We start from the raw sequence: 25,634 nt of genomic DNA, 5'->3' as shown, positions 1-25,634 counted from the left end.
TTTAGTTATAAAACCTTATTTATTATACTTTATCTAAAATATACTGTACTGTACTATCGGTAGATTGTATGATATTATTGATAATAATAAATAAAATGCATTTTATTAATAAATAAATAACAATATTTAATTATTATTTTTTTATAATTCAGTACAAGTTTAGTGATGAAATTTTTGTTTCTTTTAAATTTGAATTAAATTTATTTATAAATAATAATTATACCAAAACGTATCACAAGTTTTATCAAAGAGATGATCAAATATTTTAGTCTTATTTATGGGATTCAAGTCTTTTACTCTACTGTTAAATGTTGTATTTGTTGTCAATAATTGTGGCCATTGATGATGAGGTTTACTAAAAATTAGCGTAAAATAAACCAAATTTTTTTATTTAATATTTAAAAAAAAATTATTTAAAAAGTTTATAAAATACCCAATCTTTGCAAAATCAGTCCATAATTGCTGTACTTGTCTGCTGAACACTATGTCTTGTTGTGTATAAAGTTCAGGTGATAGCAATGGTAGGCCAAACACAAACGGTAGGTCCTCTAAATGACAAATAGCAATTTGACTGGGCTCACAATTAGATATTTTACCGAAAAACTGGCTCATATATGTAAGCTCATAGAAAAATGCCTTATTATGTTCAATGTTCACACGTTTAGCTACTTGTTTAGCAAACAAATAGGTCGGACACTTGAGTAGAGCATCACCGATAAACTCATCCAACGATCGTTTCAATGAATCTGAATTTGTTTTGTCGACACCTATCAGATAAAAGTCGGCCACTTTTTGGAGATCAAAACCGTGAAATTCTTTGTCAATATTATGCAAATATTTCATAAACACATCAATAGTGAACTGTTCCTCATAATAGGTGTGTCCCTCATTGCGATTAATGCCAGCAATTATATCAATTTCTATAGTATGTGTGATAAAAAGTTTATAAAGTGTCATAAAATATAACAATTTTATAAAAATTAATTTAATAGATAGCTATTAATATATTTTTTCAACAATAAATACCTGAATTAAACTTATTTTGTTTAAATGCCTGACTCGTGGAAAGTGGTAAAAACTGAGTGCCCACTACTGCTCTAGTAATTAACTGAAACTTTTTTGTCAATTCATTTTTATCGACTTTTCTTAAACATTGTATCCAATTGTCACTATCGGTGCACTTGAAATCTTTAGCCATTTGTTTTCCATAATGAATGGCATCGGTTTTAGTGATAACATCCCTGTCCTTATTAAACATATGTGCGCCGCTTTGCATAATAGCTCTCTTAAATAATCCCTTAGATAGCGGTGACAGGATGTGTGCCGATACAGACATACTGCCGGCACTTTCACCAAATATAGTGATACTATCTCTATCGCCACCAAACTTATGAATGTTATCTCTAACCCATTTCAATGCTAACAATTGGTCAAACAGAGCAACGTTTCCCGGAGCGTCCTCTCGATCACCAAAAGTAAACCCGAATACCCCTAATCTGTAGTTTGCAGAGACAACCACTACATCATTGATGGCCAGTACTGATCCATTATAAATGGGTGCTAAACTTGAACCTGCAATAAACCCGCCGCCGTGTATCCAAAACATAACTGGTTTTAATGTGGAGCTCATGTCGTTTTTTCGCCATATGTTTAATGTCAGACAATCTTCACTAGTATTAAATATGCCATAAACTGATCGCATATTATCATTAATGCTTTGCATACACCAGTACTTAGTTTTTGTTGCATCAATTATATCCTAATATAATTAATTATACTATTAATTCATGATTTAAAAAAAGTAATTAATTGAATTACTATTACTTTTGCCGGTGTAGTGATTGGCAGTGGTTTAGCAAACCTTAACTCACCAATCGGTGGTACGGCATATGGTATACCTAGAAATTGGTCAACATTTTCCTCTAATACACTATTTTTTATATGTAAAGTTAGTCCTCTAACTATACCCGATGTTGTATTAATATCAATACAATTAATATAATAGATATTTAAAATTAAAAATACTAAAAATAAATTAACTAAAGTATACATTGCTGTTGACAGTTTTTTTAAATAAATAATTACAAATTTATATACAATATTTAACTCTATTTAAACTTAATGATGTTTATTATTTTATTATATTCTATTAAAAGTGCAATAATTTTTTTAATAAAATTGATTGATTACCAAGGTCACCTATTTATCTATTGTAAATGTTTAGATATATTATATGAGTATACTATATTTATAATGAATTTTCAATACAGATATTAAATACATTATATACAAAAATGACTAAAAGTACTAAAATTGATTACAGTATATAAGATTACAAATAATTTTCACGCATGTTATATAAAAAAGATGATAAAATAATTTATTTACTATATTCTTAATCTTTGACTATTATTTAAATTTTAAAATATTAATATATAATATTTCTAAGTTTTTAGTTTTATTTAATTGGTCAAAACCTAGGATACACCCACTCATTCACCATTAGTTTAAATCAATTTAGTTATGGGATAAATATACTTTCACATTATATGAGTCACATATTGTATATAAATGTAAAAAATATTTTCTAATAAATAACATTTTTATTAAACTTAATACTGATTTGTTTTTTTAATTAATACTACAATCAAAAAAAGTTAATGTCTATAAAATTATAATAATTACAGATTTGAATAAAAAATATTATAAAATATAATAAATTTAGCCAAAAAACAAAAAATATTAATTAAATATTAATTATTTGTTTTGTATCGTATTTTTTCTCATTGAAAACATCGAGGAAACAGACAGAAGACACACCAGCAACAGGTCAGCCAACAGCTCGGGTCCTGAGATGCCGGCTTCAGACAGTTGGCCACAATATGATACCTATATAAGCGGATCTTGCGTTTCGTTGTCTCCCAACTGGTGCGACACCAGATCTTCATTTCCTGGTCATCATCGGTAACCCTATCGGCCGCTCTTTGCAGATGACAATTGGGACACTCGATACCTGGCCGTGTCTTCGGCGAACATGTTATGTTGCCACCAGTTTTGTGTCGGTGACCGCCAGCGGTTACCGTAACATAATATACTGTATTGTTGCCGCTATTGTTGTTGTCGTCGCCGTCGCTATTGTTGGTATTAACACTACATTTAATTATTTTATTACAAATGCATTCATTGTTACGGTATTTATAAAACTCGGTCATTAGTTTGGTTTTGCAAATAAATTGAATTAAAAAATATATTTTTTGTTTAGTATAGCAAAGAAATAAAAGCATCAAATAATTTAAATATAATTTAGACTAATTTTATTAGATATTTTCAAATACTATTTGTGATTCAAGTTATCTCGCGATTGATACATGAATTAATAGTTTACTTAATTATACTATTATTAGGATATTTTAATATATAATAAACAATTTTTTGCAATTATTTTTTTGGCCTAAACTCAAGCTTTATTTTTTCTTATATTTTTTTATTTCAATAAATTTAATATTCAAAGTTCCAAACACTTAATTTAATTATTTATTACATTTTATCTGATTTACTATTTAAAGTGTAAATGTTTTAGTTTTAATTATTTTTAATTAATTGACATTAATAAGTTAAAATTACAATAGACTAATTTGAAGCTATGTTTCAAACAATAACTAAATGTTTTATAAAATCTGTTGCTTTATAATATTTAATTTCATGTTTTTATGGTTTCCTATTTAACAGTAATTGAAACATTTTACTAATAATTAATATTTCATTTCAAATCGGCAAACATTTTATACTTTAATATTAATTTAAAGTATATTCAGTTATAGCTAACAGTCATAAGTTAGGACTTTAATTTTAGACATTTATTACTAATTAGATTTATTTATTGTATTTTATATTTATTATTTTAATGTTATTTTCAATTGATTCAATGTCTAACTTATACAATGTACTGTACTATAGTATAGTTTTGTATTGCAATTTGCAATACAATGACTTGAAATTAGAGTAAACCTATGAATAAATCCTATTGGCGTCACATAGTATTAAGTTTTAATTTTATTTATTTATTTAATAAATAAAAGTATTGGATTACAGTAGATGTATAACCAATATTTATTATAGTTTGTATGGCATATAATTTACAGTAGAGTACAGTGTGTGTGAAAATAATGTATTTATTATATATAGTATTTAGTATTATTTAATTAGCATATGAATCCCAGCTTTGAATAATGAAAAACTTTTTCTCACACATGCACTGGTATCTCACAAAGCTGTCTGAGCTTTTACATACTGTCCTCAATTATACTGTTAATATGAATTAACAATTAAATAATAGTAAAAGCCATTCACTCTCTCTATTGATATATTAAATACAAATAAAAATATAACTCATTTCTTGTCATTTTTTGTTTGGTCTATCATTTGCTTCAGATTCACAATCTGTTAAAACTTCCTCTTCATTGAAGTTCACATTCAATGGTATGTAAAGACAATTTCATTGAACTTTTGATGAAAAAACTATTTTATTTTTAAATTTTAAATATGAATTATCGGTAATATTTTTAGTTGATTTGTTGTCAATTGATTGATATTTATACAGTTAATGATGGTATCAGCAACTATCTCAAGAAGTAATAGACAACAACTAGTGAAGTCAAGTGATGTCAAGTGTCGGACACGACTCGAGTGGCAAAAGGAGATGAGATACAGACATCTGGAAAAACGTCGCTTTAAAGTTGACAACTGGACTAACTATGATGTTGATGATGATGGCGATGATTACCATCAAATTATCACTAATATTATCGATGGCGATATTCCAGCCAATGATTACAGATGTCCAACAAATCAACAGATTGTTATCTGTCAGCTAAAGACAGCTAACGACACTCGTCTGTTAAAGTCAACCACCGATTGGGTCTTAAATCTGATCGATACTGTTATCTATGACAACGAAAACAGTGATCTTGTAGTTGACAATCAGTTTTTCGACGTCGAGTTCATTAATCATTTGATGTCTTTGATCGGATCTATTACTTGCATCTCAATTAAGGTAATAATCCTAAAAATACTAATAATTATTAATTTTTTAATTATAATTAAAACTTTATTTTATAGCAAAATATCTTAAAAATCTACGATCATCTGATCCGATACTATTCAATAAGCAAACAGTTTATTGCAAATATAATGTCATCACAAATGCTAAAGACATTGATTACCACTATTTCATCGGCAAATGCACTGCTTGTTGACCAGTCATTGCAACTTCTGGATGCCTATTACGAGATGACATCCGGTGATAATGACATTATTGGGTCAGTCATACCTGTTATTAGTCAACGAATTGAATCTCTTAAGTGGCGCTCCAGAGACAAGACATTGGATCTGAAGCGCTCAAACAAACCGCTAACAATGTTTGTGGACAACGTTACCGACGAGACCCGAGACCTGTTATGCCGTTTTAGTCGATTTCTTAGTCTTTTTGCCATTAAACCAGAAACTCTTTTTGCCGACAAACTACTCGCTCTAGTCTTTCAATTGTTCCGCTGTCCCGACGCCAAAGTAATCGACGCGGCCTTCAAATGCGTTACCACTATTGCCGTCAGCGGCGACAACAGCATCAAACAACGATTGGTTTACAAATACGGTCAGCAATTGTTGACATTACTGGTCTCATCCATGACCACTAATCATCAGTTGGATGCTGTGATGGCAATACTTAAGCTTTTCACTGAAATGATTGATTGCAATACAGATTTTTTTCAGATTTTTAGCGATAATCTTGTAATTAATTTATCACAAACTTTAGTATATATCATGTCTCACAACAACAACAAAGACATTGAAGTAAAACTTGCGGCAATCACTTTAACTAACAAACTATGTCTAAAGTTATTGTCGATCACCGATACAGAAAATTGTGGTCAAGTCTGCAATTACTTGTTGTTATCAATCTTATCATTGATCCGGTTGTACGGAAACATCTACAACGACACCAATCGTCAACTCTTGGAGCTATCTATTGATTGTTTAAACAATGTTTTGCAAAGCTATTCAATCAAATTGTTTTGTCAATTGTGTAATACATTGAAAAGTCATATAATTGGTTATAACAATACCAACTCTGTGTTTGAGCTAATTGTCCATCAATTGGTGTCCACTTGCGATCAGCTTATGACCGCGGATCTCAATGGTAATTATATGGCCGATGCTATTAATGTATGTATCAGCAAAAAATTTACGAATGATAATAATAATATGATTAAAATTTATTAGTTGTTTGAATTAAATATTTGTTGTATTTAGTTATCACATAATGTATATCTTATAGATGATAGTTATGTTGATATTATGTAAATCTGTATCAATTTATATATATTATATATTTTTAGATGTAAATCATTTTTATATTTTTTTTGTGTTTTCAATGTATCAAAATATTATATTATTTTTACATTTTTTTGAACATTAAACTCCTACAGTATTTGTTTTCATAATTGATGCAGTATATTCAATTAAAAAAATTGTGATAGGTTATTTTTACTAATTATTTATAAAATACAGCATATATTTTTAGTATTTTGTTTTCATAGGATTTTTAAATTATAATAATATAAGATATACATTTCATATATTACCGTAAATATAAAACTGACAGTAATTTAAAATTTTTTTATATAATGTTTGTATTAATTGCATTTAGTAATTAAATATTAAAAAATAGATTTGACAAAAATTATAAATTAATCAGTTGATTATAAAATAATTTATTGAGTAAGTGATAACAAAATTTGATTTATATTTAAATAAATGTAGTTATTTTATAGATAAAATGTGTATACAAAAGTTTTAAATATTAATATACATATAATAATGTTATTAAAATATAAAATTTTCTATTTAATCAATTTATTTAAAGATAATAATTATACCAAAAACTATCACACGTTTGGTCAAAGAGATGATGAAATATTTTGGTCTCATTTACGGGATTCAAGTCTTTGATAGTACTGTTGACCATTGGATCACTTAATAGTTTAGGCCATCGAGTATGAGGAACGCTATGAAAGAAAAAAATTTTATTACCCGTAATCTATTGATAACATTAGTAATGTTTTTTTTCGTGCATTCAATTACCCATTCTTTGCGAAATTAGTCCACATTTGTTGTACTTCACGACTGAATAATATATCTTCTGATGAGTATAGTTCAGGTGTTAGTAATGGTAAGCCAAACACTATGGGCAGGTCCTGTCCGTGACATATGCCCTGTTTCTTGGGATCGCAATTCATTAGTTTACCAAAATACTGGCTCATGTATGTCAGCTCATAGAAGTACACATTATTGTTGGGGTTCACAAGTTTGGCCACTTGTTTGGCAAACATATATGTCGGACATTTCAACAATAAGTCGCCCATTATATCACCCAATGCTCGCTTCAATGATTCTGAACTTGTTTTGTTGATACCTTTTAGGTAAAAGTCGGACACTTTTTGGACATCAAAGCCGTGATATTGTTGTTGATATTGTTTTAGCATTAAATTAAACAAATCGACTGTCATTGAAATGTTATTAAACAATGCAATTTGTCCCTCATCTCTGTTAATACCAGCAATTAAATCTATATCTAAAATTGAGATATAAATTTCATATATAAAAAAAATCATAGTTATCTGAAATTAGTTTTATTAGTTAATTAAATAATAACCTGAATTAAACTTATTTTGTTTGAACGCCTCGATTGCAGAAATTGGCAAAAACTGTGTGCTCTCTAAAGGAAACAATAATTGTATTGTTTTATTGACCAACAATTTCGAGTCGACTTTCCTTAAACAGTGAATCCAATCCTCACTATCGCTACAATTAAAATCTTTGGCTAATTGTTTGCCAATTAATAGGTTTTCCGTTGTATTAACAGTTTGCCTAACTTTGTAATGCATTTGTGCACCGCTTTGCATAATAGCTCTCCTGAATAGTCCCTTAGATAGCGGTGACAGTATGTGATCCGAGACAGACCAACTACCGGCCGATTCGCCAAATATAGTTATCTGATCTCTATTGCCACCAAACTGATGTATGTTATCTCTCAACCAACGGAGCGCCAATTGTTGGTCAAACAAACCCACATTTCCCGGAGCGTCCTCTCGATCACCAAATATAAACCCAAATATACCTAATCTATAGTTTACGGACACAACAACCACATCATGTATGGCCAGTGCCGAACCGTTATAAATGGGTGCAAATGTTGAGCCGCTAGTAAACGCTCCGCCGTATATCCAAAACATAACTGGCTTTAACTTTGATTTCTCTCGGTTTGTTGTCCATATGCTTAATGTTAAACAGTCCTCACGTGAGCTAAAATTTCCATAAATTTTAATCAAATTTTCCGCATATATTTGCATACATATAAACCCTGGTTTAGTAGCGTCGATCAGTTTCTATAAATTAATTTAGTTAACAAAATCAATATATTTTTTAATTCTTAATAATTAATTGATAATAAAATTTTTGAATCAATAATACCTTTGCCGGTGTAGTGATTGGCAGTGGTTTAGCAAACCTTAACTCACCAATCGGTGGTACGGCATATGGTATACCAAGAAATTGGTCAACTTTTCCCACTAATACACTATTATTGATATGCAATGTTTGTCCTCTCACTAAACCCGATGTTGTATTGACTTCAATACAGTTAATATAATTATAATAGAATAGTAATGTTTGAAAAATTATAAATAATATTATATTAACAGTAGATTTATTTGACATTATAACAAATATAAAAGAATTTAGATATTTATAATAATAAATAGTTTAGTAACTTAAAAGTTAATTTATTTGCTAAATTTAAAAATTACAAATTAAAAAGTTAAAATTTTATATTGTTTTTATAAACAATTATTGCATTATACAAGTACTTATGATACATTTTTTATTATTAGTAATACAGGTATCAATTAATCAATTAAATTATAAATATACAATATAAGGTCAAATAGAGATTAATAATTTTTATTGTGTTAATTGAGCTAATATAAAAAAATTACCATTTATGGTATTTATTAATTTTTACATTGTTTTATCAGTAAATAATATTGATTAATAATACTGACTTAACATTTAATGCAAGTTTATAATATTATATATTAATTATTACTGGTAAAGATAAATAGCTATCTTTAATTCAATATATATAAAATATATGTTTAAAATAAAAAAATGTAACAAATTGTGAAAATTGCTTATTATTTAAATATAACTTACATCATAGTTTTTATAAAAATTATACATATAATAATAATAATTTAAATACCGTAGTAAACATTCATGTAATTTTACAATAAAACTAAATAATAATTTTTAATTTGAGTCAAATTTAATTACATATTTTTGTTGTTAATTTATGAAATAGAAAATATTGCACATATTTTACAATAATATTAAGACATTCAACAAATAATATTAAAAATTAATTCATTTATTAATATTAAATATGACTAACCATTTGAAAAATTAGGAAACTTATGGCACAAAACAGTCCCACATTTATACCAACCTTTCTATTACTCGATAGGTATTCAAAATATGACATTAATTGTAGTTTAAATCTCTAGTCAAATGGCTACCCATTTATACGCCATTGAATATGTGCTAATGGTTTGCACATTAAATGCAATTTATAGGACATGTATGTACACATAAATGACAAATTATAATTATGGCTAAAAATATTATAATAATTTTTATCTGAATTAAAATGTTTTCAAACAACATCTGATGTCAACACAATAGATTGAATGGCAATAAACATAACAATTTAATAAACTGTAATTTAGACACCAATTGTTTATGGTATAGTATATTGCATTAAAACAATAAAAAGTATATAAAAATTATTTAAATAATTATAAAACATTTATATAAATTTAGAATAATAAATAAACATTATTATTATTATGTGATAATTTTATAATGAAATTATAAAATAACAAAAATTTTATTTTTAACATTTCATTAATTTTTTATTCAATTCAATCGAATCAGATCTTTGAAGCAAATTTATGAACTAAAATGAAAAATCTTACATATGTTATAAAAATCTAAAATTAAAATAAATTATTATATAAATAAATATTTTATATATTTATATATTATGTAAATAATAATAATATCAAACCGTTTGAAAGATTGGGAAAGTTATGGCACCAAACGGTCCAACATTTAAACCGATTCGTCTATTACTTGACAGGCGTTCAAAATATGTCATTAATTGTAGTTTAAATCGTCCACTAATTGGCCACCGCTTTAAACGCCACTGAATACGTGCTAATGGTTTGCACATTGAATGCAATTTGTAGGACAAATAGGCGACTATAAAGCTAAAGAAAAATATAACAAACATATTGCCTAAGGCTAGCATTAGTAGTGATAATTTTAAAATAATCATTATATTTTCAAACAGTATTTGATGCCAACATAACAGATTGAATGGTACCAAACAAAACAATTCAATAAACTGTAGTTTAGCTACAAATTTATTATTAGTATTCAAAATATGACAATAATTGTTGTGTTCGACAATATATCTACCGGTTATCTCATAAATACTTGAATTTTTATTAAGTGAATTCATTAACATTTTATTGATATTATTTATTTTACTAAACAGCAAATAAAATACAACAGGAATTGTTGTGGCAATAAATGCTAAATCGCTTAGAAAAACAATTGATATCATCAACAGTAGTAATAAAGGTATGATTGCCACATAAATTTGTGTCCAATTATTATAATAATATAACGGTATTACAAATATATAGAAAAATCCAATCATTGCTATATATATTAATAAAATAAATTCATATAAATATATAATGATATTAAAAAAGTTATTAAATTTTAAATTTTAAAAACTTAATAAAAAAATGTAAATAATTAAAAAAATTAATAATTATATTTATGAAAATTACTTAGATTAATTAAATAAGATACTCATATAAATTATAAACAATATTTATAAGCAAACAAAATTTATAACGTTTAATGTATCAAAATTTTTAAAAAATAATTACCAGTAAATGTATACGAGGAGAGAATTTGCAATAATATAAATTTTGTTAAAAGACTTGATTTGATTAGCATTTCAATATCATTGCAAAAATGATTTAAAAATTTATTACTATTATTGTAAACTTTGGTTTTGATTTGTATTTTGAATAGTTTTAAAGCAATTGGATCTGAAATAATGACAAACAATTTAATCCAACTCATTGAATGTCTATCATAGTTATAATGTAAACTATGGTATAATATTGTAGCCATTATTAAGATTAATAATACAGACATTTGGTTATATTGGTCGAGACCACCGATGTTTAATGTAAAATCATATGATAGTAGACGTGTTTCATGTGTGGCAGTCATACAAATCAGACATTTAATTATATTGAATACAAAACATAGATATATAAAGTTTTCAAACAAAGTTGACTTATTTTGATAAATAAGTTTTCGAGTAATTGTCGATAAATATAGGTTAACTATATATCTAATAATTTGGCAAATTTGCTGAAATATTTGCTGAAACATTTGCGTTAATTTAATAAAAATAATGTAATATTAATATACAGATATTTTCTCACTTTGTGAACTAATGAAATATTATGATATGTTAAGTAAAGTAATATAAGTTTATAAGTAATATAAAGGTTTTATAATCTATTTTCATATAATTTTATGAATACTTGTTTAACTCAACTTTCTATTTAATTAAAAAATAAAGTTAAATATAATATTGATAGACATAAAAAATATTATTTATAGAAATAAATATTATTTCAATAAAATAAAATTTAATTAATTAAAGAAAAATTATTATATTTTAAAATAAATTAGATATATGATAGTAACGATAGACGTAAAATTATTTTAATTTAAACTATTAGCTAAAACAAACCATTGATTAGTTTTGTGATAAATTTGAATAATCCATTTAAGACGTCTAAATCAATACAATGCATAAATTGTAGAAATTTTTGTAATTTAATAAATAAATAATTTGGACGACTTATTATAATAAAATGAATTAAATAATTAATTTTAGAAAATATAAATTTAAAACAACAAACTATATTAATATGCTTAGTTGAATTCAGTTTTTAATTATAATATCTTATTTATACATAAATATTAGTTTAAATGTCAATTAAAATATAATATAAATTAAATATATAAATATTTGGAAACATTTGGACTCATAATTAATTTACATTTAAAATTATCTTATAATAATTATCTATTTTTAAAAATAATTATATTAAATATTTAATCAATTAATTTTTAACTTAAATAAACTTAAATACTATACAAAAATACTAATTTTTAAAAAATACTAAAAATACTAATACTTTAAAAATAAACTAAAACTAAATACTAAAAATACTAAAAATACTAAAAATACTAAAAATACTAAAAATACTAAAAATACTAAAAATACTAAAAATACTAAAAATACTAAAAATACTAAAAATACTAAAAATACTAAAAATACTAAAAATACTAAAAATACTAAAAATACTAAAAACTAAATAAAACTAAATTTTTATGTAGTTAAGATTATTTTTATAAAAATAATAATACTAATTTTAATACTAATTAGTATATATATCAGTGATCAAAATTAGGTGTTATCATTATAAATAATTATTGAAATTTTATTAATTAATTAAAAAATATTGATTTTTAAAAACACATGTTTAACTAATAATAAGTCAGATATAATAATAAAATAATTTTAATAAAAGAAATCTTAAATAAAGAACATTTATAAATATATTAATACAATTGATGTAATTAAAAATTATAAAAATTTAAAACTTAAATTATTTTTAATAATACAGTCTTTTAAATAAAACAGTATTTTAATTGTTATTAATGGAAAAATTTGCCGATAATTTGTGTACTAATATAAAATATCGCACATATTTTACAACAATCTAAATAAAGAATAATATATTTAATTTATGATAAAATAATTTTTAACATCAATTTTATTATATAACTATAAAAACAAACCAATTGAAACATTGGGAAAGTTATGGCACCAAACGGTCCCAAATTCAAACCGATTCGTCTATTACTCGACAGTCGTTCAAAATATGACATTAATTGTAGTTTAAATCGTCCACTAAATGGCCACCGCTTTATACGCCATTGAATACGAGCTAACGGTTTACACATTTTATGCAATTTATGTGATAAATCTGCGACAATAAAATAAACTAAAAAAATACAAACCATACTACACAATGTCTCGACTAGTATTGATATTTTTAAAATTAAATGAATGTTTTCAAAAAACACTTTATGCCAACACAATAGATTGAATGGCATAAAACAAAACATTATAATTAACTGTAATTTTGCCACCAATTTGTTATTACTATTAAGAATATGACAATAATGATTGTGTTGTACAATATATCTATCAGTGCTCTCATATATATCCATAACATTTGATTTTTTAGTTAATGTGTTTAGCAAACTATTATTAATTGAATTAATTTTACTGAATAACAAATAAAGCAAAATAGGAAATATTGTTGTAATAAATAATAAATCACATATTAATACAATACTTGACATCAGTAGTAACAGTAATGGTATGATTGCAACCAACAATTGTGTCCAATTATCATAATAAAATAATGGCAATACAAATATATAGAAAAATCCAATTAATACTATAATAAAAATATATATAATAAAATTTTAATAAATTAATAAAAAAATATTTTTAACATAAAAAATTATTTGGTATTTAATTTTTATTAAAAAAATATTATTTAAATTACCTGTTATTATAAACATATATAAAAGTATAAAAAATATTAATTTTGTCAAAAGTGTTAAGTTTCGGAGTGTTTTATTATTATTGCAAAAATAATACAAAAACTTATTTTTGATTGGTTGGACTTTATTATTGATTTTTAATTTGTAATGATTTAAAGCAATTGGATTAGCAATTATAACAAACAATTCAATCCAATCCATTGAGTGTTGATTATCGGTATAATGTAGACAATAGTATAGCAATATACCTATTATAATGAACATCAATGAAGACAATTGGTTATATTGGTCGAGACCACCGATATTTAATGTAAAATCAAATAATAGTAAACGTATTTCTCGATTAGCAATCAAACAAATAAGACATTTAATTATATTGAATACATAACATAGATATAGAAAATTTTCTAACAAATTAGACTCATTTTGATTAACTAATTTACGTGTAATTGTTGACAAATATAAATTAACAAAACGACTAATTAATTTTAAAATCTTATTAAACATTATTATTAAATTATATTATAGGTTACACTTTGGCAGGAAATTCATAAATAAGTTATAGTAAGTATTATATGATATTTTAATAAAAATAATATTTAATTAATTTTACCTAATTTTTAAAATACAAATAAACTCTAAACATATTAATTAAAAACATGAAAATTTTGTTTAAACAAATATATTTGACTAGATGTAAATTTAAAGTGAATTTTAAAAATTATTTTTATAAGATATTGGCATTATCCATATAAGACGTCCATAACTGCAATAATAAAAACTTTGCATTTTTATAAACTATTTTTTAATAAAAAATATTTATTTTGGACGTATTATTCTGAAACTCATTTAAATTATTAAAAAAATAAAAACATATTTTAATTGTTTACTTTAATTTCAAAATATTTTAATTAGCTTAAACATGTATTAAATAAATAATATCTGTATTTTAAATTTCAATTACGATATAATGATTAACAATTTATACAGCCTTTAAAATTGAAATATATATTATTTCAATAATATTTATTTTCATTTTTTAATTGAATTAAACAAACATAAATAATATGATATATTTGCAAATAAAAATGTATGCAAACAATAATGTCAGTATTAGAAATTCATTTAACATATAATAATGACGTTAAACAAAATTATTTAATATATATAAACCGGTAGTAGTTTTTATTATCACCAATGCTTGACTGTGCCGGACAGGTTTAATAAAATAGATATTTAAATATTTAATATATAATAATAGGTTACTTGTATATTTAAATTATAATTTAATAAATTATAATATAATTAAAATAATTTAGTTATTTAAATAATAAATAATTTGAATAATTATGGCTTGTATTTCTATAAGATTTTACTGTATTATGTGTTTACAATTATCATACTGTATAATATTTTTATCAAAACTAATATTTAATTAGATGATATTTTTCATGTTTAATGTTTAACTGTTTCCTAAAAAAAACAATAATATTGTAAATATAATTTTTAAAAACTAAATATTATGAAAATAACATTTAAATAAATGTATATTTTCTACATAACAATATATTTTAATTAAATTTTATATAGTAGTATATTTGCATCATTCATATCATCTATTTATGAACAGTAAGCAAAATACAATACAATTTTTTTAGCAATAAGTCTTAAATATATTAATAAATGAATACATAATTTGAACGTCTTATTATGAATGTCACCTAAATAATTAATTATAATAAATAGAAAAATTAAAATTTATTAAATTTTTTATATACATGTTTACTTAATTTTCTTTTAAGTGTAAATGAATATTTTTTAAAAATTTAATTAAAATATTAAATGTCTGAATAATAGTTTACAAATAACTTTATATTTATTCAAATATAGTAAAATTTTTATAATATTAATATTTTAAATAATAATTGGTATTTTGTAAAAATATTTTGCTTTTTTGTTAATATATTTGGCAAAATACATTATTGTACTATTGAATCAATAAAAAATGTATATTATTTATGAAAAACTTTTAAAAATTATCTTTACAAAAAAATATATTTAATAGCTAGTGTTGGTAAAAAGGAGAAATTAATAAAATAATAGAGAAATTTCTAGAAAGTTTCTAAAAGAAATTTTTATCTATGGGATCCCCATGGTTAATTTTGTTATCTCGATATTTGCTATCATATAACAATACATTAAATATTATTATTATTATTTTAATTATTAATTAAAATAAAAAATTTAAACTATATTAAACTAAACTATGATTTATATAATAAAATGAATAAAATTTTACAAAACTCATTATTATTAAATAATTATAATTATTTTATATATAGATATCCCATTTTGTATAGTACTTACTATACTGTATGATATTATATGTATAGTATTATATCTTATTAAAATACTGGTATTACAATAACTACAGGTATAGATATGGGGATCCCATAGAATAACATTAAAGTTAAATTTCTATAGAAATTTATTCATGAAAAAGTTTCTAGAAACTTTCTCACGGGAATTTATTAGAAACTTTCTATTTGCCCATCTCTATTAATAGCATTAAAAACATGTTGAGATATAAACACTTTGTTAAATACTTTTAAATAATAACGAACTTTAAAATTTAAAAAAATAAAATTATTTTTTAAATCTATAATCATTTATTTATTTATAACTTTATGACAATTTTAGTTAGAATTTATGCGAATCTTTGCCGATAATGTGTGAACCAAAATGAAATATCGCACATATTTTATGACAATCTATAAGAAATTAATATTATATTTTTAAAGCAAACATAATATAAATTACAAGAAATTATTTTATAGTAATTAATAAATAAATTATTAATATAAGTCTAACCGTTCGAAACACTGGATAAGTTATAGCCCCAAAAGCTCCGACATTTAAACCGATTTTCTTTTTACTCGTTTTAGTCGTTCAAAATATGTCATTAATTGTAGTTTAAATCGTGCACTAAATGGCCACCGATTTATACGCCATTGAATACGGGCTAATGGTTTGCACATTAGATGCAATTTATGGGATAGATATGCGGCAATAAAGTTAGCACTAAATATGAAAAACATATTAATGAGTGCTAGTGTTAGTATAGATAGTTTTAGACTAAATATAATGTTTTCAAACAAAACTTGATGCCAACACAATAGGTTGAATGGTACCAAACAAAACAATTCAATTAACTGTACTTTAGCTACAAATCTATTGTTAGTATCGATAATATCACAACATTGATTGTGTTCAGTTATGTATCTACCAGTGCTTTCATATATGTCGGCAATATTTGGCTTTTTATTTAGTATGTTAATCAATTTATAATTGATCTTGTTAATTTTATTAAATATCAAATAAATTACAACGGGAAGTGTTGTAGCCAAAAATGCTAAATCGCATATTAAAACAATACTTGATATAACTAACAATACTAATGGTATGATTGCCACCAAAATTTGTGTCCAGTTATCATAATTGAATAATGGCAATAAAATTACAAAATATAATCCTACTAATACTAGATATAATTAAAAGTTTTCATTAATTTAAGAAAATTAAAGAAATAAAATTAAAATAAATAATTTACCTGAAAATGTATAACCAAAAACAATTTCCAAAAATATAAATTTAGATAAATAAGTAATATTTACTAAAGTTTCATTATCATTGCAAAAGAAATTGATAAATTTATTATTATTTTGTACATTAGTTTTAATATTTAATTTGAATTGTTTGATAGCAAATGGATTTGTTATTATGAGAAACAATTCAAACCAATCCATTGATTGTCGATCATAGTTATAATGCAAGCAATGGTATAACATTAATACCATTATTAAGATAATCAATACAGACAATTGGTTATATTGGTCGAGACCACCAAAGTTTAGTGTAAAATCAAATAATAGTAAACGTGTTTGACGTGTGGCTGTCAAACAAATTATTAATTTAATGATATTAAGTATATAACATAAATAGACAACATTTTCTAAAACTGTTGACTTATTTTGATCAATAAGTTTTCGGGTAATTGATGTAAAATATAGATTGATTAGGTATCTAATTATTTGAAAAGTTTTAGTAAACATAGTATTATGTAATACAGCACTTAAATTTTGACATAAATAAAGTATAATAATTTATTAGTATTAATATTAGTAATTATAATTAAGTAAAGCATATTCCTAATTAATTCTATCTAATTAGTATACTATCTAATATTAATACTAATAAAATAATAATTAATTAATTACTATATAATAATATATACTCGACTAGATTACTCTAACTGTAGAGTTTATATTAATTATATAATTTAGTTAAATGTAATAATCAATTGATATATTTACTTAACAATAATGTATTATTAATTGCAGTATTTAAATATTTAGTATATTTTAATTTTTGATATTAATTAATAAAAAATATATAAAATAATGAAATATTAACTATTGATAATATGCTAATAAAATAAGTAGAACTAACATTATAGAGTCTATTCTATAGAGAAAATATTATTTATAAAATTATATAACAGATATACAGAAAAAATAATTTTTGAAATATCATATTTAATTAAAATATAACGTGTATTTTATAATTATTTTTAGAATATTCTTAATATAGCAAATATACTTCATTAGAAAAAAATAATTAATTTTAATTTAATATATAAATAGTAATAATAAAAATAATTTATTAATATCTAATACTCAATTTAGCATATTTTCTTAATGAATATAGAAATTAATTAATTTAATTATAGTAATGCGTGTAATACTAATTTCAATATTCAAAATACAATTACCGTAATGTGTATTAAATTTTAATGTACTTGAAATAATAATTATAAATTCATAAAAATTACATAAATTCAATACATATTCATTGTCTGTCCTTCTGTTCACATTTTATTGAATTTTTAAATTTTGACTTCAGATTTGGATTAAGCATCAAAAATAAGGTATAAGAGATCAACATTAAAATTTAGATATCTCTTCAGGAACATAGACAAAATGGCGGCCAAAGTACCAAAAAAATTAAATTTTAAAGTATAAATTTGAATAAAGCACCAAAAATAAGGTATAGGGAATTATATATATATATTATATCTTTAGGAACATAGTTTATTTTGTCATTACTGAAACATTTGATTTTAATTTAATTTTTAATTCGGATTAGGAGTTCGTATGGAAATGCTTTCTAGCATTTTCAACTGGTTTTCTACATTTTTACAAATAAAATGTTCTGTCTCAGTTTAGACAGTAAACAAGTAAATAATATTTAATAAATATTTATAGGATATATATATATAATATTTTTAAATTAATTTTATATAATATTATGAAATCTAGTAGAATTCCCAGAGAATCTATTTCATTGTTATACTACTGTATCTATTCAAACACATATAATATATTTTATTATAATGTATGAAAATAAATGTTATATTAAACTTCAAATTGTGTGCTATTGTTAAATAGTATAAATAAATTTATTTTAATAAAATTTTATGCAAAATATTTGAGTATTGATATTATTTATTGTAATAATATGAAATATATTTATCCAATCAAACGATGAAGGGATGGATATATATATATGTATTTCGAGAAAATTGGAGGGATTTTATAAGGGAACTTCCCTCTCTGGGAAATTTTTCCAAACTCTTTTTTATAATAAATAAAATAAAAAATATTGTAAAAAATGTAATTAATTATAAATATATGATTGAATAAAATTTTTAGTAAATGAAATTATTTTAATTGAATTCAATGCGAAATTTTGTAGATAAGATGTGAATTAATATAAAATATCGCACATATTTTACAACAATCTGTAAAAATAATAATATATTTAAAATATATTAATTTGTTTTTGTTTTTTTAAAAATTATGTTAAATTAAATGTCAAACCGTTTGAAACATTGGGTAAGTTATGGCACCAAATGCTACGATATTTAAACCGATTCGTCTATTACTTGACAGGCGTTCAAAATATGTCATTAATTTTAGTTTAAATCGTGCGCTAAATGGCTGCCGATTTATACGCCATTGAATACGGGCTAACGGTTTGCACATTATATGCATTTTATGTGAAAAATATGCAAATATTAAAAATATAAGAAATATGAATAACATATTACACAATGCTATCAATAGTAATGATATTTTAAAAGTAAACATAATGTCCTCAAACAGTATTTGATGCCAACATAACAGATTGAATGGTACCAAACAAAACAATTCAATGGACAGTAGTTTAGCCACTAATTTGTTATTATTATTCAAAATATAACAATAAATGTTGTGTTGTATTATATATATAATAGTACTTTCACATATATCATTATTAGTTGCATTAGTTTTAGTTAATATAGAAATAAATTTTCTATTGATAGATATAATTTTATCAAATGCTAAATAGATTATTATGGGAAATGTTGTGGCAATAAATGCCAGATCACAAACCATTACACTACATGATACCACTAATAATAATAATGGTATTATTGCTATCAATAATTGTATAATATTAGTATAATAAAATAGTGGCAATAAAAATAGATTGTATATTATAGCCAATACTATAAATAATATAGATATACATGTATATATATTAGATAATTTATTTAAATAAAATATTCAAATATTAATATATTATTAATAAAATGTTATTACCTGTTAATGAGTAGATATTAAGTATTTGCCAAAATACTAATTTTGTTAATAGAGTTGCTTTTATTAGTGTTTCATTATTATCAATAATGAAATTTAAAAACTTATTATTATTATTATTATTATTATTATTATTATGAACTTTGGCTTTGAGTTTAATTTTGTATTGTTTCAATGCAATTGGATCAGCAATTATAATAAACAATTCAATCCAATCCATTGATTGTCTATCGTAGTTATAATGTAGACTATGGTAAACCAGTACACCTATTATGATAGCTATCAATACAGACAATTGGTTATATTGGTCGAGACCACCGATGTTTAGTATAGAATCAAATAATAGTAGACGTGTTTGACGTGTGGCAGTCATACAAATCAGACATTTAATTATATTGAATACAAAACATAGATATATAAAGTTTTCAAACAAAGTTGACTTATTTTGATAAATAAGTTTTCTGGTAATTGTCGATAAATATAGATTAACTATATATCTGAGTATTTTAAAAAATTGCTTAAACATAGTTTTTTTTGAAAACTTAGGCAAATTAGCGATTGCTTTTGAAAGGTATGTTTATTGCAAATTAATATAGCTTTTATGTTTTATATATTATTTAATTATAAGATTTGAATAAAGTTAAAATATAAGTATTAAAAACAATAGTAAGCATATAATTTTATTTTAACTTAAAAATAAACATAATCTGTGTTTTGAAAATTAATTTAGTGTATTTAATATATATATCGTGAAATGTTATTTCATAATAAAATGTTATTTAGAATTTAGCATTAAAATAATTAAGATAATTATAATATTGCGAGTCATAACAAAATCATTTTGAAATAAACAGTATTAATGTTATTGAAATCACTACATTAAATATCAATATTATAGTACAGGTACTTTACTATTAACATTAATATATACCCATAACTATATTGGACACCAACAGTATTTACAATACATTGGGATTATGTGGTATTCAAATGTATTCATAGTTTATTTCAATGCATTGATATTTCATAGTCGCCTAATAGATCGATAGTAATTACTGTATTACAAAATAATTATTAAAAAATTATACTAAAATTATAAGTTCAAAACAAATATATGAATAGAAATACTACTACTAATTAATAATAAGATTACATGTCTAATGAAGTTTGCCTGATATGGTATAATATAGTCATTAAACAATTTATATAACATATTAACAATTACAGTATAACAATATTATTTTATTATTAATTAGTCTTAAGTTAGTAGTAATAAAAATTTTTAATAATAATTATTTTTTAATTGTTAAATGACTATATTATTCCATATCAGATAAATTTCATTAGGCGTGGTTCACATATTACGTTCGCACTTGAGGGGGGGGGGGGGTTGGCCAAAGCGAACTTTTGCGAACGAGGGGGAGGGGAGGGGTATAGTCTTTAAGAACGTTCGCATTTAGATAATATTTTATTTCTTGTGGTGGGGGGGGGGGGGGTAGCGGTTAGGGACATGCGAACGTAATTTTTTTAAATGACTACATGCGAACAATTGCGAACATAGGGGAGGGAGGGGGTCTAGATTTCTTAAAAAGTGCGAACGTAATATGTGAACGACGCCTTAGACATATAATCTTATTACTAATTAGTAGTAGTATTTCTACTCATATATTTGTTTTGAATTTATAATTTTATTATAAATTATTTTTATTATTATTTTGTAATAATGACTATTGATTAAATTTCAATAGATTTATAAACTTGATTTTTAATACAAAATATAAAATTTTTTAAATACTTTGTAAAAATTGCATTCATAAAATCTATTAAACTATATCTATTAACTAACAGTAAATAAATATAATATGTTTAATAGAAAATTAAATATATTCACTTAATTAATACATTAAAATATTATAAAAAAGCAATTACATCATACGTATATTATAATTTTAACATAATTTTAATTAACTATTGTTTTCACGATTTTTTTTGACGATAACGTTTGAACTAATATAAAATATTTGACATATTTAACAACAATTGATATTAATCAAAATATCAATAATATAACAATAAATATATAGTTTATAGAAATAACATTTAAATAACAAACCAATTGAAACATTGGGTAAAATATGGCACTAAACGGTCCCAAATATAAAACGATTTTCTTATTACTCGACAGGCGCTCAAAATATGTTATTAATTGTAATTTAAATCGTCGGCTAAATGGCCGTCACTTTATATGCAACTATAAAATTGCTAACAAAAATAAAAACCATATTTCCCAGTAATGATAGTTTTAGACTAAACATGTTTTCAAACAGTATTTGATGCCAATATAACAGATTGATTGGCAACGAAAAAACAATTCAACGATTATTTATAGACATAATCTAAATAGTGATTTAACTACATTTACAAGTTATGATAAATAAATTAATTTAAATAACTAAATAATTAAATTAGTTATTGTGAAGTCTTTAAGTCTATTCTACTCTAATTAAAGTTAATTAAAAATAACTTATATATTAAATAAGATATTAAATAAATTATTTAATTATTTAATTCAATGTTGACATCTATTATTAATATTTTATAATAAATTTTTGTGTACTACATAATTTTATTAGTTTAATAAATTAGTTATAATGTATCGTGCATAACATTTTATATAATAAAATAATAAAATCAATATATAATTTATATTATATTATAATATACTGTACTATAGATTATAATATTTAAAATGCATTAAAAATTATAATTAAATACTGATGTATAATTTTAAATTAATTAACTATTGTTATCAATACGTATTTTTGATGATAATGTGTGAACTAATATAAAATATCGCACATATTTTACACAAATCTAGTAAAAATTAGAAATTTTTAGAATTTTATATAAACAGTATATATTATATCAATTATAACTAACCAATTGAAATATTGGGAAAGTTATGGCACCAAATGGTCCCACATTTATACCAATTGTTTTACTATTACTCGACAATCGTTCAAAATATATCATTACTTGTAGTTTAAATCGGGCACCAAATGGCCATCGCTTGAGACGCCACTGAATTGTTGGCAACGGTTTGGCCATTAAATGCATTTGTTTGGACAGATAAGCCATTACAAAATTATGACCAAATATGTAAAACATATCACCCAATGCTATGAATACAATAACCATTTTAATTCCGACAACAATACTGTCCTCAAACAACACCTGATGCCAACACAACAGATTGAATGGCATTAAACAAAACAGTTCAGCAAATTTCCATTTGGCTATCATTTTGTTAATATTGACCAACAATTGACAGCATTGGTTGTGTTGGTCAATGAAACTACTGGTGCTTCTATGGATATCCAATATCCTATTGCGTTCACTTGGGCATAACGTTTCTTTTAGTTCCCGATTAATTGACATAATTTTTTTAAATAATAAATAAATGATTACCGGAAACGTAATGAATATGAATGCTAAATCTAATATTGATATCAAAATTGTTATCAATAGTATCAATTGTGGTATAATTGATATAATAAATTGTGTCCACGTATAGTATGTCAAATAAATTTTTATAGAGATATATATACCAAATATTACTGTATATTATAGTAATACAAAAAAATTAATCAAAATAAATCATTAATTTTAGTTAAAGTTTCCCATTATTTAGTAGTATACCTGAAATTGTCATTGTAGTAATGAAATAAATATATACTAATTTAGTTAACATAATTACAATATGAATAATTTTGTTATCATTGCAAAAAAAGTTTATAAAACTATTGCTATTGTTTACTTTTAATGAGTTTTTTAATTTCAATTTTTTTAAAGCCCTGTTTCGTATAATAATTGCAAACAATTCAATCCATTCGCATGAATTTCGATCATAATTATAATGTAAACTAAAATATAAAATCAAAACTAATATTAGAAGGAAAATCAATGCAATTAAATTGTATTGATTGAGTCCACCGATAAATAATGTTATATCAAATAATAGTTTACGAGTTTCTAATGTACTATTAAAACAAACTAAGCATTTAGTTATGTTTACTAAATAGCATAAAAGTACAATATTTTCAAAATATTTTGCTAGTTTATTATAATTATGTAGTTTTTGTGTAATCAATGATAAATATAAATTAATGAAATTATTAAACAATTTATAAATTGAAGTAAACATTTTATTATTGTATTTACTTATTACAAATATTAAATTTATAAATATAATGCAAATATTATTTTATTTTATATATTATTAAAAATATACATAAATAAAAGTCAAATCATTCATTCAACTTAATTAAAAAATTTATTATGCAATTAGAAAATAAAATGTATAACTAAAAGAAAAAATAATATTTAATTTATTATATTTATTATCATTAATTATAATATATCGTGTTCAATTATAGTAACTTGAAATTATAAGTTATAGTCATATAAAATATTTACAAAAAAAATATATTTCATAATTAAATATACAGGTATTAGTTTAAAGACATAATAATAAAATTCGAAATATTTATTGTTGTTTGTTATGCTATATCTAGCATTCTCAACTATTTCAATGTTTGTACTTTATTTTTTATTAGGTTATAATTTTTTACATTATATATAAATATATACAAATTAGATGATATAAATTTCAAACTGAGTTTATTCATTGCGTATTTTTACGATAATTTTATAGATTAATATGAAATATCGCACATATCTTATGACAGTCTAAAAATATATATTAATCTTTACAATATTTACATTAGTTTTTTTATAGAAAGTTTCTCAGAAATATATTACTGAAATTTTACTTTATTGTTATACTATGTCAACTCCATATAAAGCTACTGTAATATTGATATTTAATTTACACATTACTTAAGCAAATGGGATCTTTATATTTAAAATTAATAAATAATTTTATTATAATTAGTTATAAAATTTATTCGTAATTTTATTATTTTTATTATTATTTAATACAATATACAATGACATTATTGATTTGATTATAAAATGATATTAAATTTCTAGACTAATATACATGTAATCAATATA

The 25,634-nt window shown here is 22.9% G+C and overlaps 2 protein-coding genes across 2 annotated transcripts; both read right to left on the bottom strand.

The window, feature by feature from the left end:
- Nucleotides 1–204: 204 nt before the first annotated feature.
- Nucleotides 205–3,212, bottom strand: LOC128963202 (acetylcholinesterase-1-like). Its single transcript, XM_054309701.1, has 5 exons — nucleotides 2,840–3,212; nucleotides 1,825–1,961; nucleotides 1,027–1,759; nucleotides 434–920; nucleotides 205–355 (listed from the first exon to the last, which is right to left on the bottom strand). The coding sequence occupies exons 1-5, from the start codon at nucleotides 3,210–3,212 to the stop codon at nucleotides 205–207; spliced, it is 1,881 nt and encodes a 626-aa protein (XP_054165676.1).
- A 3,704-nt stretch (nucleotides 3,213–6,916) lies between these two features.
- On the bottom strand, nucleotides 6,917–23,996 carry LOC128963201 (cholinesterase-like). Its single transcript, XM_054309700.1, has 5 exons — nucleotides 23,549–23,996; nucleotides 8,530–8,687; nucleotides 7,712–8,444; nucleotides 7,141–7,630; nucleotides 6,917–7,064 (listed from the first exon to the last, which is right to left on the bottom strand). Exons 1-5 carry the CDS (start codon nucleotides 23,994–23,996, stop codon nucleotides 6,917–6,919), a joined length of 1,977 nt encoding a protein of 658 aa, XP_054165675.1.
- Nucleotides 23,997–25,634: the final 1,638 nt, after the last annotated feature.

This window comes from Oppia nitens, unplaced genomic scaffold (genome assembly GCF_028296485.1).
Source record: "Oppia nitens isolate AA-2021 unplaced genomic scaffold, nextdenovo-longstitch-racon4-pilon3 scaffold7_pilon_pilon_pilon, whole genome shotgun sequence".
Taxonomy (NCBI): Eukaryota; Metazoa; Arthropoda; class Arachnida; order Sarcoptiformes; family Oppiidae; genus Oppia; species Oppia nitens.
Note: the sequence above shows the minus strand (reverse complement) of the source record. Positions and strands in the feature narration are given on the sequence as shown.